General features: G+C 36.3%; 1 protein-coding gene across 1 annotated transcript in view; it reads right to left on the minus strand.

The window, feature by feature from the left end:
* Nucleotides 1-1,081: 1,081 nt before the first annotated feature.
* The window catches only part of LOC110454738 (neuropeptide FF receptor 2-like), a 64,907-nt gene continuing 39,319 nt past the window's right edge, over nucleotides 1,082-26,669 (minus strand). The window contains exons 2-3 of the mRNA XM_021504416.1: nucleotides 4,634-4,733; nucleotides 1,082-2,338 (exon numbers count right to left, since the gene is read on the minus strand). Of these exons, the coding sequence (XP_021360091.1) occupies nucleotides 1,588-2,338; nucleotides 4,634-4,733 (851 nt within the window). The 3' untranslated portion in view covers nucleotides 1,082-1,587. The remainder of the gene's footprint in view (nucleotides 2,339-4,633; nucleotides 4,734-26,669) is intronic.

Raw genomic sequence — 26,669 nt, forward strand, 5'->3', positions numbered from 1 at the left:
TTTGCATTGTTATAAATTTGGAAAAAAATAAAAAATTACAAAAATAAATAAATAATATGCTTGAATCTGTTGCTGGGCAAAATCGTTCATTTTGAAAACAGGCATTGCCTGAAACGCGAGAAGCGTCTAAATGCTATTTTTTCAATCTTATTTTCTAAATAACATTGTTTAAAATATTATCTATTTATTCGTTTTATAGCAATAAATGTAAAATTAATAATAGTAAAGAAAAGCATTCGAATGAATTATGCAGTTCAAGAGAAAACACAAATGCATTTGGTACTGTTGCATTTAATTGCCCCGTCTATGGCCTCAGCGTAATGTTGCGGAAAGAGTGAGGCCCAGTAGAGGGACTTCATATTTGAAGATGTTTTGTTTATCAAATATTACTGTTATTATCTGTTATTATAAAAGTTAAGTATATTGGTGATTAAATTCCAATTTTATTTTCCGACATGATATACTTTGCCTGATCCCTCTAAATCGTGTAAAAAGAGAATCACAATAGCCTAAACAAATCCGGATTTCCGTCTGGTTTGGTAGTTACTATATACTTCCGGTTTGGGTGGAGAGAAGAAAAGACCGAAAATTAGAAAGAAGCTGCAGTTTCTATAATTTTTAATGTCATGATTGCACATAACCACAGATTTTTTTTTATCAAATAAAGAGATATTTTTGAGAATGTGTAGCAAAGAGTAACAGCATCGTAAAAATAGGACCGCGGTAACTCTATACTAGCTACTTCCGTGACGAAGGATTTTGGAAGCATAGTATATCGACGTTACAATGACTTCAATTGTTCGTACATGTTACCGGAAAAGAGCTTCGCTTCTTGCAGCTCTTATTACACTGAATACCTTCACAACGTTACCAGTTACATGTGAGACCTTATACTTTGGCAGGTTTTATTTTTAAATAGGATTATGGTCGCCTTCTAGCTTCCAGCTTGAAGGAATTTCCCTTTAGCTCATTCGTAGAGCGTCCGACTAGGAACCTAAATATCGAGGGTTCGATCCCCGGTGGAAGCAAACCATTTTCTTTCCTGTTACAATATAACACAGTCGTACCAACACTAGAACGATTTACTTTTTTTTGTGTGTGATAAAAGCTGTTAAAAACAAAGATGACATTTCATTTGTTTAAGAACAGATTAGATTATTCTGCTTACAATGTTAATGTCATTTTGATAACTTTTTCTCAGTCAATCATGAAAAACAAATCGACAGCAATGTAAATTAACAGTTAATTCACGAACACCATCAATAATTACAATACACATGAGTAAATAGATTAAATAGATTAAGGTTCAATTTCGCCCTTTCTCTTTATAACACAAGTTCATGGACCTTTTTTCTCTCATTCAGAACAGTTTAAGAGAAGATGATTGGATCCTATTTCGTGTTTATCAGCATCTTCTCAAGAAAAAAATCAGCATATTTAAAAATACAATGTAGTAATTTACAAAATACTAAAAGATGTAATATATCGTATATGGCCAATCAGAACTTTGTTTGCAACAGAAATAATAGATGACGTATCCAGCCAATTAAAAGTTTACTTACAACAGAAACACAAATGCGCGGCTAGTCAGTCATACACATTGTTAAGGGATTTCAGTGACCTTGTTCTCCTTTCTTTCTCTGTTCCATGAGTTCTCAATGTCACGTGACCATTTGTATAGTCAACGGAAACATACTTCGTACTAGAAAACTTTCTAAACTGGCGTTTAAATTCTTGCGTTTCGTTACAGGTGACCATAACCTTAATTCTTGTCCTGATTTTCCTACTAAACAAACAGTAAATGAGCGGGTTTATCCCACTGTTTGCTAGTCCCAGCCATTGTGAAACCGGCACCAAATAATCATACAGTATTGTCACTGTATTCATGTCTGTCAAAGATGGCGGCGAAAAAACTATCTTGAGATTGACGGCATATAACGGTAACCATGACAACCCAAACAATATGACAACGACAAGGAGCATTTTGATCACTTTCACTTTGGACTTGTGGATGATTCCGTTAGATTTGAATATCCCTGGAGCATTCCTGTTCCAAACCCGTAAACCGATGAGTGCGTAGCAGACGACAATAAGAAGTAGTGGGATGGTGTAACACACTAGGAAGATTCCAGCCAAAAAGAATTTCCCGGAAACCTGGCTAGGCCAAACAAGACGACAGATGTAAATGGCTTGTATCGATGACCGATATTGGTCATGCTGGTAATAGACAGCCCAAGGAATCATGATACACAAGGCGAACGCCCAAACACAGCCCATCACCACTCGGGCTATCTTTCCGGTCAGTTTGTAATTCAGAGTGTAGCAGATAGCCAAGTATCTGAAATGACCAAAGAAAATGTTTGTTAAAACGATTGTGGTTATAGTTCGTGGTTTAGAAAGTTGTATCTGAAACTGAAAATGGTAGATTATAATAAACCGAAATACAGTAGCCGTACTCTATGGTACACATTATAAACAAGCAGACGAACTTTGATATGGCTTGAATGTTTTGTATATCTAGCATAACCTAGACATACGTAATATATAAACTAGATAAAATCTATGACTAGCATTGACATACCATATTGTCGTTAGTTGCGGGAATCGTAGCTCAATGTTCGATCGATTTTATTATATATTTGAAATTTTAAACATTATATTTATAATAAAAATTAATGCCAGCACGCGTGAACTATATTTGTATTTAATGTTGTAAATATAATAATAACTCTCGATATCCTCTTTTATTTAATAATGATGAAGACACCAATTGAACGTTTAATGTTTACTGTCGTTGATAGGTCTAAGTTTATCTATTCAAGTAAACAGATTTATGTTTGTCTGTTGTATTAAAATATGTCTTTCCATATTTTCTATCTTAAAAGCAAAATGTCTTTTGATACTGTATGCAAATGTGATTGTAGAATGTCAACTTTGAATCTACTGTTATAAAAATGGTAATTATGTTTTGTTGGAATGTGTACCTATTGTTTAATTACAGTCGAAATGTGTATGTTGATCTACGTTCGAAGAAATATGTATGTTTGTCTACTGGAGTGAAAAAAATCTGCTGGTTCTGTAGCAGAAATATTTTCGTCTATCTACTTAAGTACAAACTCTATGTCTATCAATGCTTGTACTATAGTAGAATGTATTATGTTCTTCTAATGTTGTAAAAATATCGATGATATCAATAAAGTGAAAACAAACCCAAGAGTTATGGTATTGTATAATCAATCAAATTCCCCGAGATGGTGCACTGTTTCCGGGGCTCTAACCAGCTGTAACTGTCAAATTATCAATAAAGTTCTATATTAAGGCAGTAAATCTTCATCGACAAAGCGATGTCCAATGATAACATGATGTCGTTTGGTGAACCTGTTTACTGATTATTTTCCCTGTGGTGGTAAAGAACACATGACTAGTCAGCTTGCTAAAAGAAGCAATAGTCCTTACCATAGCCAACTGGCGGTTTGGTAGGTCAAATGGATGACTGCTAGGCAACATTCAAAACTATTGTCAAGTAAAATGCTTTGACTGACTTATACGTTTTCCATAGATACTCTTCTGACTAAATATGAACGGTTTTTCAACAAATTCTAATGTTTCCCCGGAATAGTTACAGGGAAAACATTACATGTCTGTCAACACTCAAAAGTATTCACCGGTCACTAATTTTGACCCGTTAGTTGAGCGCGCCAAGGCTTCAACTGAGTGTTTTTGGGGACTAACACAGAACGTAACCGTCGGCAGACGACATCATCAATGCATCGATCAAAGAATAAGTTATACGGGACTGTTGGAGCCAAACTCCAATACATGATGTAACCAAACAGTTGTTTTGTGCCGTAACATTCACAGTAAAAACAACATGTATTTCCCTCATGAGCTGTCCGATGAACTGCTTTCTGAGTCTTATAAGCAACAATTATTATCGATGGAACTGATTTAGCTCAAGTGATAGATATCAAGTCGGTCACCTATATATTACATAGAATAAACGACATTGAAGCATCTTAGTTAAACAGACGCTTACTATAAAGATAATGTACCGAAAGACATAGAAATGCAATCATTTTTAATTTGCGGAAGAAAGAGATACCAGGAGACTGGCGTGTGGATTGGAACTGAGTGATAAATATATGTCTGTACCGGACGTGTCTCGTATTCTCTTGTTAACAGCGTCTGTAAATTATCACCAGACCGCTGTCTAATGTGTTGTACTGATTTTATGATGTACAATGACCTCATCATTTACCTGTCGTTATATATTACAGAGCAAGTCGTCCGAATGTTTAACGGGAAATCAGGCTTTAAATATATACATGTCTACTCTTCATTGAATACATTTGATTTGGATGTAAATTCTTATTCTGATGGTTTTTATGGACATTTTGATTTAAGATGTGCATAGAAACAAAGCCCGAAACAGTCATCTGTCTGTGTTACTCGTAGATTATCAAAGCTCATACAGTCGTGTATCCTTCTTTGTATAAGATGCAAAGGTATACATTCATATTTGAAACATATCAATAAAATATGGTCAGATATATTTTAAACAATATAAAATACTTGTTTATCGAACAGTCTCAGAATCCAGGAAAGAATGGCGACCAATACAATAGTATACTACCTGTCGAGTGCAATGGCGGCTAGAGTGTTGACGGACGCACAGACAGACACGCCCTGCAGGTAAGGCGTCACTTTACACATCATCGAACCGTATGGCCAACCTGTAACGTCAATAATGAGAGGTAAAATAGTTACATTCAATAATTTCATGAACAGTTTTCACTTAGCGTTCATCGTTGGTATCAATGTCAAACTGATTGACAATGCTGGAAAGAGTTCAATAAATGTATTTGACAATTTGAAAGCGTAAAATAATAGACAGTTTATTATTGAAAGTTAGCCATTTATTTCATATATGCTGTAGGTATCCAGTGTTATGACTATGACGTCAGAAAAATGATGACGTCACTCTCGAGTCAATGTCTTAAGTAGGGCTCCGTGTAAGAATCATGCAATGAGTGATACATGGGGGTCAACAGATCATGACCAAATTTGGTATGTTAACTTGACTTCAATCAAGATTGATTAAAACATATTTATTTCTGTTGCCAGGACACATTGGTTGCCATGGCAACCAAATGTTAGATTGTGGGTTCTGGTTTAGATAAATTGGCATAAATAACTGCATATTAAATATTCTTTTAGAAACAAGAAATCAAAAGCAGACAAATTGTAATGATATATTTATTCATTTACAGATATAATCTACCACAATGAAAGAAAATAAAGAGAAGTTTCAAATCCTTTATTATTAAGACCTCCGTATCAAAAAGGGGTACAACACCATTTTCTTAATATTGGAGTTTTCTTCATTTTTACCAATTTTTAAGATTTTTTTTTCACAAAACCCCACGAGTTAAACCATAATATGTATATCCACATTAAAGAATACTTACTAAAGTTCTTTCAGAAATTAAAAAAAAATTGTGCAAACTTCCAAGATTCAAATAGACGAATGGTTAAACAAGGGAGGTAATCCGTTTTTTCAGTTTTCCCCTATTTTGACCAATATTAAGGATTAAAATTCTTACAAAACCCTTCAAGAAAAATTATAATATTTTCATCATATGAAAGAGTACTAACTGGAAATCTTTCAGAAAGATTTTTGTTGCTGTGCAAACTTACAAGATTGAAGTAAATGTATGAAAATAAGGGGAGGTAATCCGTTTTTCAGTTTTTTCCTATTTTGACCAATATTAAGGATAAAAATTCTTACAAAACCCTTCAAGTAAAATTATAATATTTTTATACATATGAAAGAGTATTTACTGGAAATCTTTCAGAAAGTTTTTTTTGTTGTGCAAACTTACAAGATTGAAGTAAATGTATGAAAATAAAGGGAGGTAATCCGTTTTTCAGTTTTTTCCTATTTTGACCAATATTTATATATTTTAACAATTACAGGGACACAAAATTAAATTGGTCTTACTTAACCCGCTTGAAAGCAGCAATAAAACTTTTAAACGTCATTAATTCAGAATAAACATTGTAACAAATAAACAAATGGACAATATATTGAAGAAAGACTTTGAAATAATGAATTAAACAGCTGAAAAAATATTTGGGTAATTTACATCTTAATCAGGCAAACAATAAGGCTTATTACCAAATGTGATTTATATAAACTTGTAATGTCTGAAATGAATTGTCTGTTAAGAAAAAGGCTTTATATCTATCATTGTTCATTTTGACAATTCTAGCATCTTAGAAATAATATCAGAATTGTGAATGGTGTGAAAATCAATATATATATAAATTGCTAAGAAAGCAATACAAAGCATTTGTTTTTTCTACCATATGCCTCCCTCCTCTCAAACATTGAATAAATCAACATGTAATTTTTTTCTTCTAAATAATATGAGATCAATTGTGATCAGATTTGATTTCAAACATTTCACTTTTCAATGAGGGTAGATTCACATAGACTGTATATTTACCCATAATATTTTTTAAGGAAACTGTTTGTACATTGTAGCACCCTAAATCACAAGCTATACAGTGACTATAAGCAAGATAATTTAACAATCATTTGTTGAATGTGCAGAGTTAATTGATTCAAATAATTCAGATTGATTGATTGCAACAGCAGCAGCTACCAAGTCATCCTCTTCAGGTACTATTTTGTTGTTGTTACTTGAATTAGCAGATACCAATCGAGAGAAAAAAGATGTAATCTGAGTACTATTCAAGCATTCATTCAACTGAAAAACTCGTCTGCCCTCAGTATCCCTCATTGATTTCATTTCTGATGCAACGTCATCTGGACTACATTTGTTCTTGCTTTTCTTTTAAAATACGTGCACGACTTCATATTCCCAAATCCCCATATGAACGCAAAAGCCCAGCACTACCCAAGTGATGTTGTCGATCAGGGATCGTTGTCTGCAATCACTCATTAGCGCCAATCATCCGTAATTAACAAGAGGTGGATCTTTTCCCAATCCCAATGGTGTCCAGAGGTTAGTAAACTTACAGAAATCTGGTCCCCAGCACACTTTCATGATTAACAATGCTTTCCATATTCGAAAGCAAATATTCTGGTATATCATTGTGCCACCTATTTGCAGTAGCATTTAAAAACATCAGATAAAATGTGATTCAAATTAGGAAGGATAATCAAATATAACGCTATTTGTATGTCTATTTATAACTCAAAAGCACACACACCTAATACATTATGTAAATTATACACCCACGATATACACTAATTATGTTAAAATTACACCCATGAAATACACTTATTATACTTTAGGTACAGTCACGGAATAGACTAATTGTATTAAAAAAATACTCATTACAACACTAAAAAGTTCCTCGTACTGTTGTCATACGACATAATGGACATTAGAGAAAATTAATGTTTATGTAATAAAATGATAACCTTGATATAGCATTTGTATTTTAATTCAAATCGTGACCTGGCTTCTTAATGTTCATTTAAATAATCTATTTTAGCGCGGTAATTTTACATAAAGTTTTGAAGGAGGCAGTGCAGTGAATGTCCAAACATTAAACACCATTTGACATCAGTATTGTGTATGAAGTCAGTTTCTCTTAACGAAGTTATTGTCCAATACATCCGTATATAGCCGCCGTAAGCTACCAGTTAGTGGACAGCACAGAGGCTGGAAATCACATTGCCTGACTTGCCTTGAGATAAATTCTCGGTGTCCGAGATATTTTTGGGATAATCTTACATGCTCGGCTCACGAAAAGTCTGAGGACGACATGATGGAAGTGATATATATATTTTGACCAGGAATGTAACAGTCATTACATTCTAGTCACTTATCTAACATCTGATCATTACTGTGGATACTTGGTATATCACTTACACTGTTTTCAGTAGCGGGGAGTTTCGTAAGGTAAAACATGATTGTTCTCATGACGCTTAAATTCACGATTAAAGCCAAGGGATTCGGGCTTCCATGTGGAATCGGGCTCCAGGTGGAATTATTATTATCGTTATTTCCTCAAAATGAGAATAACAATGCATTCCATTTTACGAAAGACAAAATAATAAAATAATAAAATCAGAACAATAGATAAATATTACAAAAACGTATTTATCTTATATCGACTCTAGGTAAACTGTATGTACATTTCATATTTTCCATAACTGTTATTGTTCTAAACTCGCTGGCCTAGCGATGTCATAAGATCACAATTACATGAATGTAATTAAACTACATGAATAACTCAATCAATATTATAAATAAACTTCATCTTATTTGTTGCCCCGTGCAGACTGAAATTCGTTAATAAAGAATCCTCTCTTGTAATAAATCCCTCGAACCTATCAAAGTAATGATGACCACCCGTTCAGAATAGCTACAGATCATAACCAGGTCTGCTGATGACGAATGAATTATATCAAATTTGTATCGATGACTTCCGGAAATAATAATTATCCGCAGGAAAATTAGCCAACATTTTGATTGAAATATTATCAGTTAAATCAACAAATGTTAGAATGTATGAATATAATTATTGGGATGACAGAACTATAATGATATCAATTTTTTAAATGCATGCTCGGAAATTGCAATAAATCAAAACGATGTTATTCATTGGTTGTTGCATGAATCCAGAGTGACGGAGTATGCTTCTTGTCGTTAATGAAGTAATATGGACGCAATTTCATGGAAAAAGCTTTGTATAAATGTACGTACGTACATGTATCAACGACAGCCACCAGCCACGTAGGTACCAATAAAAGTGCATACTCGTTTATTCAATGAGTTATTGCTAGCATCACGTTTACAGATCTGCCAAACAAGTCAAGCACATGCATAAGGCATCAGTGTGTTTACAAATAGGACCTAGGACAAGGTATGTACTGGTCATCGCTCACCCTTATGTTGGTTAGTGTCAGCTTGATACGGAGTGACGGTTGTTACACGAACATGATCAATGATGTTTGGAGTGTCGACAGTGAACGGGTGTAGACTTGTTACTATAATGAGTGCAGTTATTGACCGTAACAATTGTTACAGGTAACGATTTCTTTGTGCAGTGTATCAGTTACATTGTGTCTTACTTAGTTCTTCCCCTTAACCCCCCCTCCCCCCGGAAAACAACCCAACAAAAAACCGACGAACGAAAAAGCAATTACTACTGTTGTATGAACATCACTCAAGTCTAATTTGCCGCGAGAGAGATTCTGTACCCCAATAGACATAAAAATGAAACGTCGTTATATTTGCCCCTTACACTTTATAGTGATATGACAAACGTTAAAACAATGTTAATTAAATAGACCGGTTTCAGTTTAGATAAGTGCGCTTGTACATAACCATTAAGTGAGATTCTGAGATATGTATCCATTTTGATGAAATGCGAAATGTGTTTATATATTTTTTGTTAACAATCAAATTATGTGAGTTAATATTTTGCATGAGTTAGATGATCGGTATGTATGTGAGCCTCTACAATTTGTTTTTGTAGATTGAATCTTTTAATGCAATTGCTAATTTTTTTTGAAGCAATACAACTATTTTAATCAATTCAACTAAAGTGCATATCGTCTTAAACGTATTCAGCACTGAACACAAGTTACATTCGGTTGACAACAAATTTATATTTGTAATCGTGTAAAATGTCGGAAGAATTGTTTCTCCGTATATCTAACAATTATAACCCTAGGCCCTAAATGACTAAGAAATGCATATAAAATTACGTTATCAACATTAATCAAAAGATTCCTCTCAGTCTGTAGGGAATGCCATCCTTCAAATGAAGGATTCAATCACAGAGGGCGGATTAAGAAGAGTGAATTGGAAATAAAATAATACCATTTCTCAGGTACCGTACAAAGCACTTTATCGCGCTGATTGTATATTGTAAACTGTGTTACCAACAGAGAATCGTTGTGTGGTTAATTTTACGACACTTTTGCTAGTTTGTCAAGATGTATTATTTTCTAACAAACCATGCACGTGCGATGCTCTTCGGAACGACTCCTCCGATTTTCAAATCTAAGAAAATGAGCAGTGTCTTACTTATAAAGAGAGAATGACCTTTGCAGGTTAAAAACACATTGCATTTACATATCTAAACGTTTACAATTGAAACAGGCACAACATCAACATCGTCTGGAGTGTCAAGAAACTGTGACATCACCAGTAGCATCGGCTTGTTGGTGAAATGAAAACGAGGCATCACGTGATAAACGTTTGCATAAACGTCAGATGGAAATCAAATTATGATGACGACTGTACCATTTCCTCAATGTAGATTGAAGTTTCTCCCAAACTTCACAGGAACATTCACAATTTTGTTTGGGAAGATATAAACCTGTCTCTACCTACATAGAGACAGTTTACATGCTTTGTTATTCTGTCACCACTGCGTCATCACTTCAGCGTTACCGGGGTAATGTTATGATGATAGCTCGATACACTGGGTTCACCATTTCAACTTATTTTTATGGTAGGGAAATGTGAAAAGAAAATAATCAATCACTCCTTTGAGACGTAGTGAAATATTAACCTTCGGGAAAACATATTTGAAGTTTAGCACGAGGCCTGAGTGCTTAACTTCAAATATCTCATTCCGATGGTTGCAATAGCTCTGCCAGCATTACCCATGAGTGGAAGATTCAGTTAATCTCAATAAGAACACTGTATATCCTGTTGTATTTACAGTTTCAAGTGTAATTGACTCGATAAACTTTGTTGAGGTCATTGTCATTATCACTCAATAACGACAGTCATTCTCGTGCGCGTAGTAATACATACACCGTGTGCTTATGCTTACGTCAACAATCCGTTGACCGGAGCTATAGCGGAGTGATACCGTTGTGCTGCCAAAGTTACGGTAGTGCATCGTTAGTGTAGTAGTGTCATTATTTGTCATTATTACTTTTAATATATTTGTGGTATTTAGCTTTACGCGTTCGTATGTAACGGAAATCAGCCTTCCGTGTAATTTTGTACGTCACGCATTGCGGCAAAACTTTTAGCGCGCGCGCGGAAATAGCACGCGTAAATGCGAGTAAGGTACTGAGCGGATGTGATGTAATGTGTTGTAAACCTGTTTGTCCAGTACGTATTGTCTATGTATAGAATACCTAGTGTTGAATGTAGGGTAATTTACCTGGTGCACTGGTCACTTTTTGAACAGAGCGGCCAGAGCGAGCACAGCAAACATCTTGTACACCTATATCTTTACCTAGCCAGCATATAAATTAAAAGAGGTAGCGGGCACTAGAGCCAAAAGCAAATAACCTTACATTGAACGAGTAAGACTGAGGACTCGGCGGACTTTGTCCGAGAAAATCCTCTTCACATTGAAGAGGGTTTTTACTTACGTAAGAAATTAACTGAGAAAAGAACCCAGGAGTTGTCGTATACATTTGTATCCACGATAAAAGACGACTATTACATTAGTACATCGGCGGCACAGTACTACTTCGGTGGTATTCTGTAGAACTACGGTATCACATCGGTACCAGTACGGTACACATTGAGGCAGCCGGAGAGCCGCCGATCCATTACGTGACGATACCGGTGACTTACCGACATTAACGAAGCCATACCGGAGTACTGCCGTTGTACTACCGTTGTAGTCCCGTTGCTCACTCTGGCAGCGCAACGGCGGACATTTTTGTTCCAAAATTTCTACCGTCGCCTGCCGTTGCTAAATTTTCGCCGATGTTAACGTTCTGACGATGTCCTGACGATGTCCTACCGTTCTTAGCGATGTGAAACCGTTGCGCTGCCGTACTAGTACCAATCCCCGAAAGTCGTCAACTTTGTGCTCCGGTATAACTCCGACGACCCAAAGCGGCAAGGTGTGACAGGACCTTTATCGGATGATGGAACTACAATGGAACTCGGGTAAATTTATCATGATTGGCTTCGCCGATTATTCAATTTACACGAGTTCCATTGTAGTTATCACCCGATAACCTAAAACAAATAGAAAGTTAATCCTTAAATACAGAACAGAGCTAGGAAAAGATAGCCAGCTGTGACTTGTTAGGAAAGAAAAGTACAGTAACAATAGTAAACGTTCACCAGAGCGTTTGGAGTCCCTTGGGTTGAACGATACTGAGAATAAAGCCCTTATGGTAATTGTGAATATGACATCATTGGCATTTTTATATGACGAAACTCAAATGGTATTCCAGTAATTTCGGTGTTCGTCCGATAAACTTTCTGTATTAATGAGTTTTCGAAGTCCTTATTTTTCGCATTAAGCTTTTACCTTAGTCGTTATCTATATTGTATGATATATGTCCACCATATCAATGGCGATGTCTGTAATTTATAAAATATGGTCATATGTTTGATTGCTTGATTCTATGCACTGCCTAATCATGCATCAAGGTTGACAGATGTCTGACACTTCTAACGCCCATACCCTACCCACCAGTGTCGTTATACAACTCAACGTCATTGTCACGTGTTCGCGGACGCTCATTTGTTACCCCGTCACTTTAGAAATGAAGTATTGTGAGCTTAATAGGATCAAAAATCAGATTTTTCTTTAATAAGGTTTCTGTGCGAATATTTACTTTTGTGTATTTTTAAGTATTGCAGTATCATATTCCGAGTATGCTTTAAGAGGAAAATGTAATTTTGCTACGTACGTTAACATAAGCTCGATAGAACGTCACATGACGACCACTACAGGATGGAGAATACCAGCAAGGAATGCCTTTACCTTCTTAGCGCTCATAGCAACTTAGAAACCGGGGGAAACAAAAGGCGAAGTATAAACCTGATCCGGAGGTGTATTGGCCATGCTCAGTTTTTTAGTTAGCGTTACCGAAACTTGCCTGATTTCTTTCTAAATCTGTTTTCAAATTAACGGAAATTTCATAGTGCCATTTATCGATCCATTCACTTCCTTTTGCTTAAACGTTTTTGGTAAGTAAGTAAAACCATCATATAAAGAAGTTAAGATTATAAAGAAGTTAAGATAACATTGCTCTGAAGTCATTAGGTCCAGATTGGTGTATCGATCGCCGTTTGATACGCTTGAAGTAAATTGACCACTAGGCAAACGACAGAGCTGTCCCTTCAACCCTATCTTAATAAGCCTCTAAGCGCAGAGGCAAGAAATAGGAATCACAGGCAATTAAATTATCCAATATCTGAACGAAAACGCTGGAGGGGAAATGCGAGTAACTGCGCCATTCATCGCAGCGGATACCCCAGCGCCTTAAGACATGACATACAAAGCGGTACAAAGGTGATTTCACGACCAGCGCCAGCCTACCGTGCCGAACTACACCGCATGACCGCTATTACTGGCGCTTGTCATGTATGTTATGGGTTAAAGCAGTACATATCATATTGAAAAGTCGTCTTGTCTCGTTCTAAATTCCCAGGATACTTACATCCACACGGAGATTTCTTTACTTTGGCACAACCAAATGAGAAATATTAAATATCCGGACAGAACGATGATGATTCAGAGAGATCCACAAAATAAGGAATACACTTATCAACAGAACAGCACTATAGCGTATAAATAATATAGACGGACGTATCATTTGTTGACGATATTTCTACACACATTAACAGTCTAAATTCAGTACGTATTCATACCTTTTAAGTCAATATCACGAAAAGAAAAACAGGTAAAATAGGTAAAATTGACATCATGCATCATTTCATTTGCGTTGCATGTCCAGCATAAGGCCCTGTTAAATGAAAATAGCAAGCTCAAATGTTGTCATGGCTGCAAAATGACACGTGGTTTGGTTAATGTCGTCATGAGATATGTTTCAGTGTGACGCTTGCCAGTTCGTTTATCAAGGCATTAAGTACTGCTTAGAATTAAACGTTCATATGACCAGAGTTTTGCTCCGTCAATATGGTTTCATTGTCGATATACACACCGTGATTCAAATGATGATTGAAGACTAAAAAATTCTATAAATGCTGGTATGATAAATTCAAATGAAATACCGTTACAGCTGTGAAATATTTCGTTGGTGAGGTGACAAGGCAAAGGAGGTGTATATGGTTTGATCAGATGACGTTGACATTATAAACAACACACTGTGCGTGTTTTACATGTGTAAACTACTCACTAAAGATCATTATAAATAGCAGGTTCTGTATTTTCTTTGCTAATTGTGTTCTATTCTTTGTTTACGGGAACGTAATCACTAGGTCTGAAATTGCATTCCCTGATCAGTACTCGTGGAAAAACACACCGAACGCACATAAATACAACTTCATTTATCTTCCTGAAGAAAGAGCTGTTTAGCAGAGTAGCAACAAATCATCAATCACCTGCTTGCCCACCCGTTAGAGGAGAAATTTAAGGTTTCTGCCATATCACAAGGCTCCAGTTCCCCAAAAACAAAATGTAAAAAACGAAAATTCCACCTTGTTCCTCAAGCTGCTAAAGAATACATTTCATGTGCTCATGATGAATGAGATTCAGTTCAAAACACCATGGATAATCAGTATTAACGAATTAACCAACTGTATGTTCACATGAGAAACGCATATTGCTTAAATCCATGTAATGGACGTTTCAAATAGAAACACGTTGCGAAAACAAGGCTACTGGAAAATGCAAACAGTTCAGTGACGATGGCAGATGATAAAAACAGCGACATTGTACGTGCACGTAATGGCATTGTTTTTCTTTATGCAATATTGAAAAATTACATTCTACTTTACCCTGTTTTCGGTTTCGTTGTTGGAAGCATAATGGGGTTTCACGGGGAGATATTACCTCTAAACGTCGGCGCCTAGGACTTATTTTGTCGCTTTTTTCTTTCTTCGTAACGCTGTCGATCTTAAATCGAGAAAAAAGATTTCCCTGTTATAGAGATTCTTAACATGTACTTTTTCTCGTAAAACAACATTCTTTAACACCATCATGGCATTCACGTCAATAGATAGACTAATCCTGAGGTTTTCTTCGTAGCATGCAGAAAGCAGACACAGCTTGCTCTCTACTCATAACCAAAACCTGTGAGCGCTACGCGTCTACTATACGGCTCACACACATCAGGTGACTATTTCATCAACAAACTGTATCCACCCTCAGCAGCCTCCTGTAGGGCCACTTACACCTATTTGTAGACGATCAGCAGCCGACTTTCTTACATGTATGATACAAAAATAACCATTACTCTACAAATTGACGCACGAAAGAAATTAAAACAGATCTCATTAATGATATAGAAAACATGGGATAGGTTGTATCTTTAATATCTAATATACATTAATGGATAAATAAGGTTGATTTTAGATTTAAAAAAGGCTCATGATTTAGAGGTGTGATGTAACACGTCGGAGGCAGTAATAATTCCTACAACCCCATATGCAATGTGTGCTACTTCCTGTCCAGAGATGGAACGACATGTCACCACTAACCTGAAGTTCACAGTGACCAATCATACATAAGCCATTGAAGTGAGACAATAACATGTTGTAATAACTGCATTTTGCGTGTTAGTTTGTCATAACCGCGGTTTCAGTATAAAGTGTGTCGTCAGTTGCATACAAACATAATTATTCAGTTTATAATGTTTTCAAAGATCAGATATATGTGACACATTAACTTATAAATATTATCGTTTCAAAGACGGTACAAACAGTACATCATGGTCAAAACACATAAACAAAGTGTGAGCGAGCCAAAAAACGGTACAAACGGTACAGCATCGTCAAAACATAAGAACAAAGTGTGAGCGAGCCAAAAAACGGTACAAGCAGTACAGCATCGTCACAACACATGAACAAAGTGTGAGCGAGCCCAAAAAACGGTACAAACAGTACAGCATCGTCACAACACATGAACAAAGTGTCAGGCCATAAAACGGTACAAACAGTACAGCATCGTCACAACACATGAACAAAGTGTGAGCGAGCCAAACAACGTTACAAACGGTACAGCATCGTCACAACACATGAACAAAGTGTGAGCGAGCCAAAAAACTGTACAAACAGTACAGCATCATCACAACACAAGAACAAAGTGTGAGGCCAAAAAACGGTACAAACAGTACAGCATCGTCACAACCCATGAACAAAGTGTGAGCGAGCCCAAAAACGGTACAAACAATACAGCATCGTCACAACACATGAACAAAGTGTGAGCGAGCCCAAAAACGGTACAATCAGTACAGCATCGTCACAACACATTAATAAAGTGTGAGCGAGCCAAAAAACGGCACAAACAGAACATCATCGTCACAACATAAGAACAAAGTGTGTGCGAGCCCAAAAACGGTACAAACAGTACAGCATCGTTACAACATAAGAACAAAGTGTGAGCGAGCCAAAAAACGGTACAAACAGTACAGCATCGTCACAACACATGCACAAAGTGTCAGGCCAAAAAACGGTACAAACATTACAGCATCGTCACAACACAAGAACAAAGTGTGAGGCCAAAAAACGGTACAAACAGTACAGCATCGTCACAACACATTAACAAAGTGTGAGCGAGCCAAAAAACGGTACAAACAATACTGCATCGTCACAACACATGAACAAAGTGTGAGCGAGCCAAAAAACGGTACGAACAGTACAGCATCGTCACAACACAAGAACAAAGTGTGAGCGAGCCAAAAAACGGTACAAACAGTACAGCATCGTCACAACACAAGAACAAAGTGGAAGGCCAAAAATGGCACAATAATACAGCATCGTCACAACACCTGCACAAAGTCCAAGCTCAAGGACGGTACACACAATACGCCTACCATCATTCAAGCCTAATTCCTTGTTCCGGTTATGCATTAATGATTAAATCTTATTTTGTCAATGATTTGGAAACAAATTGTAGAGACTAAAAGCCGAATGCTGTTTTCAATGTGTAGATTTAACTTTTTGATCGGTTGACATGATTTGAGTGAATGACAAGAAAGTTGGTTTGAGCTCATAATCCATACTTGAGCATGAGAACGGTTTCATGAATACGGACCCAGGACAACTTCCGAGTTCACAGACGATACAAGGAGATCACAAACATAAAGGCAAAGTCTTAAGTCGATAATAAACAATACTATACCGTCATTACAAGAAGACGGAGACTGAATAAAAAGTCTTTATAAAAAGAGAAGTACAAATGGTTAAGAGTAGAGCATCCTCGATATCCAGGGGTTACGCTCACTTTCGCCCACTACACCCCTGGAATATGTCATAGCAAAATTAAAGGCACTAAGATATCTGTTTGATTGGTCTCAGGTAAGAAAACCTGACCATTCGCTAGGCTGATACCTGTCCTTTGAAATTACAAAAGAGAGACGCCCGACTTCAAAGCCTGTAATTTTTTACCGTTACATGACCGCGAGATTCTTTTAATGTATATCAAAGGATCTAACTAGTCTTCTCGTCTTATCAACAAGGTGGCGCACACTGAGCCTTCAATTTTGCTATGACATATTCCAGGGGTGTAGAGAGCGAAAGTGAGCGTAACCCCTGGATATCGAGGATGAGAGTAGAGTTGATTACACATAAAAACAAAACTAAAGGCAGCCTAATCCCCAGCAAGGAGGGGACACCGGGTGGTCTGGTAAACTGCCATGTACCGTACACATGTTGTTCCCAACATTAAATATCCAGATAAATCCGGGACAATATGTCGGTATTTACAGAAGTAAGAAATGTGAAAGCAGGATTTAATCACAATAAATATCGCGTTACGATTGCAAACGGAAAACGTCTTCAACTTAGAATTAAGCGTCTGGAAATCCTAGGGCAGGGTCTGAATGGTAATTTTAACTGTAACATGTTAACATTAAAATGTTCTGCATTCGCAGGGGCGGTTAGAAGGATACTGCCGAGGATCGCTATCGTGAGGTCGTCACTTTTGCCGCTTGGTAAACATCCTGTGTCGCTCTTTGGTTAATACTGTTTCATGATTGTGTAAACAACAAGGTCAGGTTTCTATCACACACTTTTAACTAGTTACCAGATTAGTCAATTCAAATGACAAAACCTCACATACTAGCTGTATGTGACTTTGTATGATTTCTCTGTTCTCATATTCAACAACGAGTGAAATCATCACAGATATGTTAGGTTTTCATCAAAGTTGCAATAAAGTAAAACATTTTATTTATGTTTATGCGTACACATCACTTCGAGGCGTGATTTTCTATTTGAGTTTCACTGCTATTTAGATTCATCGATAATTGTTACATTGTTTACTTGTCCCCTTCATACTTCAGCCATTCTACGAAATAAATTGATGAATATGCATTAGAACTTATTTTCAATATGAATTATTGATTACTATACCTGCTGTGAGTATCGTATATCTAACGTAACGAAACGGACATTGTATAAGTACTTAGTACTTGTTTCCGAATCATTGTTGATTATATATTGAAATATAATGTATTGTTTATTACCAGAAATAGATACAGTTTAAAGTGAAAGAACGTTAACCTTATTGATTTAGATAACAGAAATATTTCTGTTGGCGGCAGAAATAGTAAACGACACAACTGTTTCCTCTGATAGCGTGTGTGCGTATGCAAATGTATAGGCATTAAAGACGCTTAATACCTGAAACCATAGCATGTTTATTATAATTGATAAGCATTGATTCGAAAAGAGGGGATAATGCTCAAGGTCAGCTGCCATGGTAAATCTATAAATCACTAAAGTGTCAACGCATAAAGACAAAAGCCGAATATATATGTTTGATTTTGATTCAAGTTAAAAAAATCTTTTGGCCAAAGTGTCACCAATACGCTGTTAATCAGCTCATGTACGATGTGTATTTCATTTCGAAGCAATGCAATGCCACAGAGTCAGATTGTTATAATATGCTTGTTTGTAATGCTTTTACATAATTATACATGTTGACAGTGAGATTTGCTTAGAAATGCACACTTTAAAACAGGGTTTGTATTCTTCGCTGTTTTATTTCAACCGTCTTAATCAACCAGCGGACATAATGTCAAATACCCGCCGTTTAATTGACCTACTCAAGTAATGGTGTCAAGGTCACGTGATTTTCCCCATTTCGACTCAAAGCAAATGTCGTTTTTGGTTGGTACTTAGGCAAAGGAAGGATGCAAACATTATTACCGAGATTGAGGAAATACATTAAGTCGCTGAAGGAGATAAATGCTCTCCTGTGGGAGCTGGTCTGATAAGATATTTTTTGTGACAAGGACATTTGATGTTGGTTATTCAATCTGTTCTCAGACAAGATAAACCAGAGTCTATCGACTTGTGCCATGTCTCTACAAGTCTGACGATCTACTGTTATTCACGAGTCGTATGTAATGGCCTGTGGAAGGAAAACAAGCTATTCGTGAATATAAATGAATCTAACATTTTCCTATACTTTAATGATTTTGTCAATGAGTAAATTTGCAATAACAAAATCTAAAATCTAAATCTAAAATAAGAATTCAAACACCATGGATTTTCTTGGGATTAATAATGCATATTTTTTTGTTACATTATCTAGATTGTAGTTTGAAATATAAAAAACAAGGCGATTGCTTTTTTTTCAGAGATGGCAAGTAACATCTTCTGTGTACCTGTCACGACCGCATGTATTGCCTCGTGGTGTTTATGTTGATCGTATGTAGATATATATATTTGTGAATGCCCAGTGTTATTGTTATTACGAATCACGTGGTCAGTTGACGGACGTTACGGTAAGTAAATAGGTAGGGAGCGGGAGTGCACGAGCTCAGGACACAGGTAAACATGTGTGGACGCGCCATAGCCACCTGTCGTGGGTTTTAGTACTCACAGCGGCCTACCTCAGTAGTTACAGGCACAGGTTACGGACTGTGGTAGTAATATTAGTATTAAGCTTTATGTAACTCTATTTTTCCATCTTTATGTCCTAATATTGTCCGGTCAACGTCTATTGAGCCGTATAGGATAGTGCGGTCCGGTCATGCGTGACGCTAGGGTAGTGAGCGATTACCACAGTAAAGCACGTGCATGTAGGCTAAATTGTATGAATATGTTTTTAGAAAAACTTTATTGGTTTATAAGTATGTATATCTCGATGCATAGTTATGTACGAATGTAATAATGTTGTAATGTTGATGATATGTATTGGAATAGTCATAAACCGTTATGTATAGGTGAGGTCTCGATAGAGAATAAAAAGTATGGAAGCCGCGTGGTGCCATACTCGACTGTGTACTTGGTACTATGTATCGCCGGACCGGAATTAGGTTTCATTGTTATAATAGTTATTATAGTATATCACTTAACTGTTTACATTACTAGATATCATAGTGTCTCACTTCAGTGTTAAGATTGTCGAATATCATTGTGTCATTATATAATTGTCATGTCAATATTTTGTGAGGAATCAATTGCTTGACTGGTGAAGTATGCAAGATTGTAATGGCTGTTTTGTGTATTGTTTAAGCTTTTGAGGAGGATTACGACCACATCTGGACATTGCAGTGGATACCAGCGAACGGGGCATCAGGACCTTCCCATGCAAAGGGTCAAGGTCAGCCACAGGTCATCCACAGCTGGCAAGTCACGGTCACGGTCAGCCAGATCTGTACAAATAGGGAACTCTTAGTGGACACTAGGGTTCGAGAGAAGCGCATAGCGCGCACCCTATATTTCCGCCGTCAGTAAAGGCTACGGTTGGTCAGCGGTGTCAAACATACGGAGACTGTTGTCACCCAGGATAGGACTATTGGTCCATTGTGTCATACAGTAGACAGGAGCAGACAGCACAGGAACTGTCATATTATTTAAACAAGGAACATTGACTGGTACCATGCAATTAGCCGGCTTATTTGGAACTGTGAACTTTTGTATGGAAATCCATGTGTGAAAATATGTAAATGTATGTATGTGAATGAGTGGATGCTGGAGAGATGATAGACATGTTTAGTGAAATGTGCTTGTGTTAATTGTAAATAAATTGTTTGTATTTGTGTAACTTACTAGTTTGTTTGGTTCATTTCTAATTATCTCTACCGACGCTCGTCCCGCGTTACAGTACCTAAAGGTTACAGAATATTTCACAAAGAAAAAGAAACAACGAAAACATTAAACACATTATCCGACGTCAGTTTGACGCAATGCATGTTATATGAACACTTGAGCAATGGCAAATTATGTTTTCGAAATATATGTAAAACTTATGTATACCTCCTGGAGGGTAATATCTCTATTTGATTTCAATGTTAGAGAATCAATTTAAAAATTGGCGAAAGCAATTTATTTCCCAATAGTACACCATTAGTTTTACTCCATAGTAGTAAACAGATAATATTACGAAAGACATTAGGAGGATTTTATCTGTAGGCTTTTATTTCATCAGAAGTTAGAAATGCCACTAAGAAAACTTCACACAGAATTAATCCTATTTTTACCTATTTACTACTTTACAATGTACTATATAAATCACGTATTGATTATGATTTTCGCAGACTGAGATATTACCACAGAGAAATTTCCCTTACAAATAAAAGCAAATTAAGTTATAAATATTATGCTTTTAAACTAACTTGAAATATAACAATCTCTTCTTGATTGACACCAGTTTCAATCAATACATCGCATTTTTGTTCCCGTTGCATTAGTACATGTAGAATGAGAAATTCAAAACGGCGAGAGAATAACTTCTGCTATTGTTAGTAAACAGTATTTAATCCTTTATGGACAATTAGCCCTGAGCTTATGTAGAATTTACTTATCTTTAATGGCAGTTACTACTAAGACCTACAATCTTATGATAGATTTATTTGAACAAATATGATAAAAAACATTATTTCACCTAAAAGAAATTAACAAATTTAATTTCAAAATGCAAGAGCACACGGAATAACGGAACTATTTAGAAATGTTCTAAATTTAGAAATAATAACCGTCTTGTTTAAAGTGGACACTCTTCACACAGACTTGTTTTGTTCTAAACGGCAAACTATTACAAGACCAAGTGTTAGATAAAAAATGAAATAGGCTGTCGGCCCCCGTCACGCTGATAGTGACGCCGATTGTGCCTGTCTCAAGGGTCCTGGCAAACACCACCTAACATTGTAAAGACTTTGAAAATAGTTATATTTGTAAAAAGCTCATTAACATTACATATGAAATAGCAATGCCGACACCATGTAAGTAGTCCTTAACCTAAGGGCATGCCCTTACGTTAAACTTATTATACTTACCAATTGTGTTTTAACGCAAAACGTTCTGCTTGCCTTGGTCGAGATATGTTCTATATTTACAGATCATACGTATCGTAATTATTACAGCATAGCTGCTCTCATTCGAAGTCAATTTATAAAAGCATCGTCTGGATTATCATAATTCTGATTGTTGCAGTTTGGAACCGAAATCCCAATATTTAACATGTGTTTATTAATAAAAACTTGACGGCCAATGCGATTTCTTTTTTAAAGTGCATTAATAAACGTTTTGAAAAGGAAAGGAATCGCAATGAGAAAATGCGTCGAAGTGCGAATTGAACCGTTTTACGCTATCAAATGTGTGTTAAGGCAAGATAAGTCGTCCTTACACGAATATAGTCATAATTACGCATTTCAAGGGTTGAAATACCAGCAAAGGTCAAATTGACTTTTTGAAAGTTATAAACCATGTTCGTGTTTTTACAATTTTTTAAAGGTACTATTTCATTTTTCCGGGGTCCTATTTTAAACTGAATCAAGTATTCTCAAATCTTTGTGAAAAGATGGGTAAACTATCTCATTGACATTGTTCCCTTTGCTGTGAATCATGCGCCACTGATGTTGGTAAATAATGTGACCATGTTGTTGTAAATAATGTGAGATTGATGTTGGCAAAACAATCCGGACTCCGTTAAAGAGTTGGCCAAACTACGGTGTAGGAAAAGGGAATCGATCTTCATACCGTCAACTATTTGATATTTTATTTTCATTACGTTTGCGGATTACAACTGGGCGTGTGACCATTTCTCGTATGAATGACATCTTGGACACTCCGGATTTAATTTCCGGTTTGATTCCGTCAGTAAGAAGTAACCTTGCCATCCATTAATGTTGAGACTTTGTTCGGGCCAGTCTGTGTCGTAGCTGGCATGTGTTACTCCGCTGGGATCAGATCTTTTGGCTTGCTTCTGCATTGTTTTCGAAATTGCATGTCAATAACAGCATTTCGGACATTGCGTGTGTCTTCGTGACTGCCACTGCGTCCGGGTTTTGATGAACATTTTGTACATTAGATTTAACTGATACATGTACAGGATCAAATTACATCTTGATATTCGAGATGTACACAATGAAAATCTAATTTATCGTTTGATAACACGAAACAATTATTTAGAATATCTAGCTATAAAGAGATTCAGATGTACAAGATATGTCTGGTGTTGGTATAATCAAATCAAAAAGATATTACTATACATCTATAGCTTCTATTACTTTCGATCTAGATAGGATTAATCTGTGTCGCTGAAATGATTGATGGAAATCTACGTCCATAGCGTACACATCAAACGTTGTAGCCACTGCCTCATTGTAATAAGGTCAATCCACTTCATATCCGGAACGAACATACATGTACCTAGAACTAATTAATCGGCTTAGCTTTTACGAAGTAACTAAGATTGGTAATTAATCAACGGCCTTCCTTAAGGAAGATTGAAAGGTCGGGACAGGCGCATCCTTTAATTACACCCTTAAAACTGCAGGGGAATAACCAATGTCGTTGTTTGTCAGATAGCCATCCTGTATTCACATATATTACGTTCACCTATCATATTGCAGCTGTTTATGGTTTTTGTGAGTCGATTTTATCTGATTTTAGATTATACAACGAGGCCTGAACATAAAACTAAATGATATATTGCCTTTTCGGCAGAATTCGTCGGAGGTCAGTTAGTCGCTCTGGGCTAAAAACAGCCTCTTAACGCCTGGAGGTATTGAAGTACATTTACTTCAATGTTTCAGCCATCCTGAAACCCTTAACTTGTTGTCCCGAATAGACAATCTATTCATTACAATAACTGGCTTTGTTATATTTACGTTATGTTTCTTTAAAGTTAACATTTTTTATTTTTGTTCAAGAGGTAAAGTTAGCAGGTCAACCGACGGTGCAATTGCCACGTACCTCTTCAACTTTCTCTTATAATTTATATCTTATCATATAACACAATAATATAACGATATATATGTACATTACCTCGCGTTTTAAAAAAAACCCTGCTAGAGTGTGTCGTATCGTGTGTAATATGAGGGTAAGTGATACATATTGTTTTTATTTATCTGTGGGTTTTTGTTCGTGCCAGTAATAATAAATAATGCTAACTAATTGTATCAAGATGTTTTCCCGTACATCTAAGCTATTCCCATCAAATGTTGACTTGGCGTTTTTTGTTAGCATTTTTTCTAATTATTACTTTTTTGAACTAGAAGGTGCTTTCCAGCTAATTTCTTGTGATTTATTTAAAGCGATGTATAAGCACGTTACATTTGTAGATTAAGTTTTAGATAATTACGGGTCTAAAAATATGTAGCTCTGTTCGAGTTGAAACGGAACGGTAATTATTATTATGACTATTGCATACTTAACGGCCAATCGACATAGGAGAGCTCATTAAGGCCAATAAATGATTGATAAAAACAAATGTAAAATGAAATTGACATGAAAAAAACGTAAAGGTAAAAATTGGCTATGGTAACTCCTATCTTTTGGAACAGACCAACAGCTTTAGATAGTTTAAAGTTGTAGAGACAGTTATTGTTTCGTAAAGAAATTGAAGACATGTAACGTTATTATAGGAATGTTCTCGAATAAGCTGAAGGTCAACGCAATTTAATAACAATTGTTTTACTGTAAATGGTTCTTGCCATGCTATGCAGTTAGGTTGGTCTTCACGTTTCAATAATTAACAACGGGTAATGCCTGAACGACATATCCAGAGACGGACAAGGACTACCTTTTCTCGGCGCCTTCCTTCTGTTGTTGGAAACCATTCATCGCTTTCAGGTTTAAGATAATGTAAGTTGTTGTCTACGCATTGATTCACGCATTGATTCAAATGAAATTGCCACCGAGGTCTTAAAAAACACTAATTAGGTGTTTAACATCAGTAAATAAAATTTAGAATCAACAGGTGGAAGCAACAGAGCTACCTTTGCGACGTGACCTGCCTTTTCATTGCCTGACATTGCTATATGTCGGGGAAAAGTTTAATGTAATATTGTGAGGTAATATTATTTAGGAATATTAATATATTACATGTACTATTGAAATATTTTTCAAATTTCTGTTGCCAAGGCTCCAAGGACAGACAGTAATTATAATAGATAACTGAGTGAGGTACATTATTAGATTTTATGTGATCAAGGGTGTGATAGATAGTATGGTCGTACCAGCAATCGTGCATCAATATGCACAATCGTACATTGCTCCAGAGGACACATCTTCACCACACGGTACCGCCACACGACGCACGCTGTAGCTGTTTTATTATGCTGATATACAACATCAACATACATATATACATAATACCTTGATTACCCAAATACCAGTTAACACTACGGTCAGTGTGTTACGAACACCAAGCTACGACGGTCATACAGTGTCACGGGTTAATGTGGCCGTTCGAGGCCTCGCACGTTGTCCATGTGTGGAACGATGGCGTGCATGCAATCGTTGTTAAACACAATGGTCACACACAAACTACTTAAACAAAGCTTGGTCATCCTACTGATATCGCTAGGTTTAAAATCTGGGCGAACCAAATGAGTTTCAAATTTCATTTCGTTTTGGAATTAGAGTTTTTCATCTTTTGTCCGACAGGACAGTGATGGACCAAGTCATCAATACAGCATGAAGACGATGACAGTTCTGTCTCTGTTGTCAACGGGATCGATTTACCGTAGGTAATGCCACTTCAATATAAAACGGATTATAATAATGGCATGGGCCTGGAAAACATGCAGATTATGATTTCAATTTCGACTTAAAAGAACAAAGTATTATGTCGAAAGGATTAGAAAAATTACTTAGTCCTTTCTTAAATCGGTGTCATAATAACATAAAATATACAAAAATCACATACACCGAACGTCGGCGATTGTAATAATGGTATTTCTTCAATGTCGGTTCTGTTTGGTTTTGCTTAATGGCAAACACGGATCTACAATGCCCGCTAACGATTCGCACCTAAACATCGCATATGCAAACAGCCCTGTACTGAAGTAAGGATTAAAATGCAAAATGAATCGTTTGAAGAGTTATGCTAGCATGCAACACAGTTTGGTTCTAATATATCATTTGGTGTGCTGTAGCGCGTCTCGGGGAATATATCTGAACATGGCGGCTGAGGATTGGCGGCGTTTGTTGTGGTGATGAGGAATTAGGGTTGGTTTAGAAAAAAAAAAACGCTGGGCCCTTTGTTACATATCCAGAGTCTCTTCTTAACCCTCTTTAGTTCTCACAGATGAATTGATTCCAATCAATTTTTCCCAACTAGGCTTTGAAATTATCCCATAGCAGCTAGTTTCTATAATGGGTCTTAAAAGTGAATAATCGCCTGGTTCATTCATATTTGAAACAAAGAAGTTTTTAAATAAGAACATAATATACAACATTTATATAGCGCCCTATATAATTTGTAAAATTGCTCTAAGGCGCTTTACAACATATGGATAATAGTAATGGTTATAATTGTGAAAACAA

This window comes from Mizuhopecten yessoensis, unplaced genomic scaffold, assembly GCF_002113885.1.
Source record: "Mizuhopecten yessoensis strain PY_sf001 unplaced genomic scaffold, ASM211388v2 scaffold8039, whole genome shotgun sequence".
Lineage (NCBI taxonomy): Eukaryota > Metazoa > Mollusca > Bivalvia > Pectinida > Pectinidae > Mizuhopecten > Mizuhopecten yessoensis.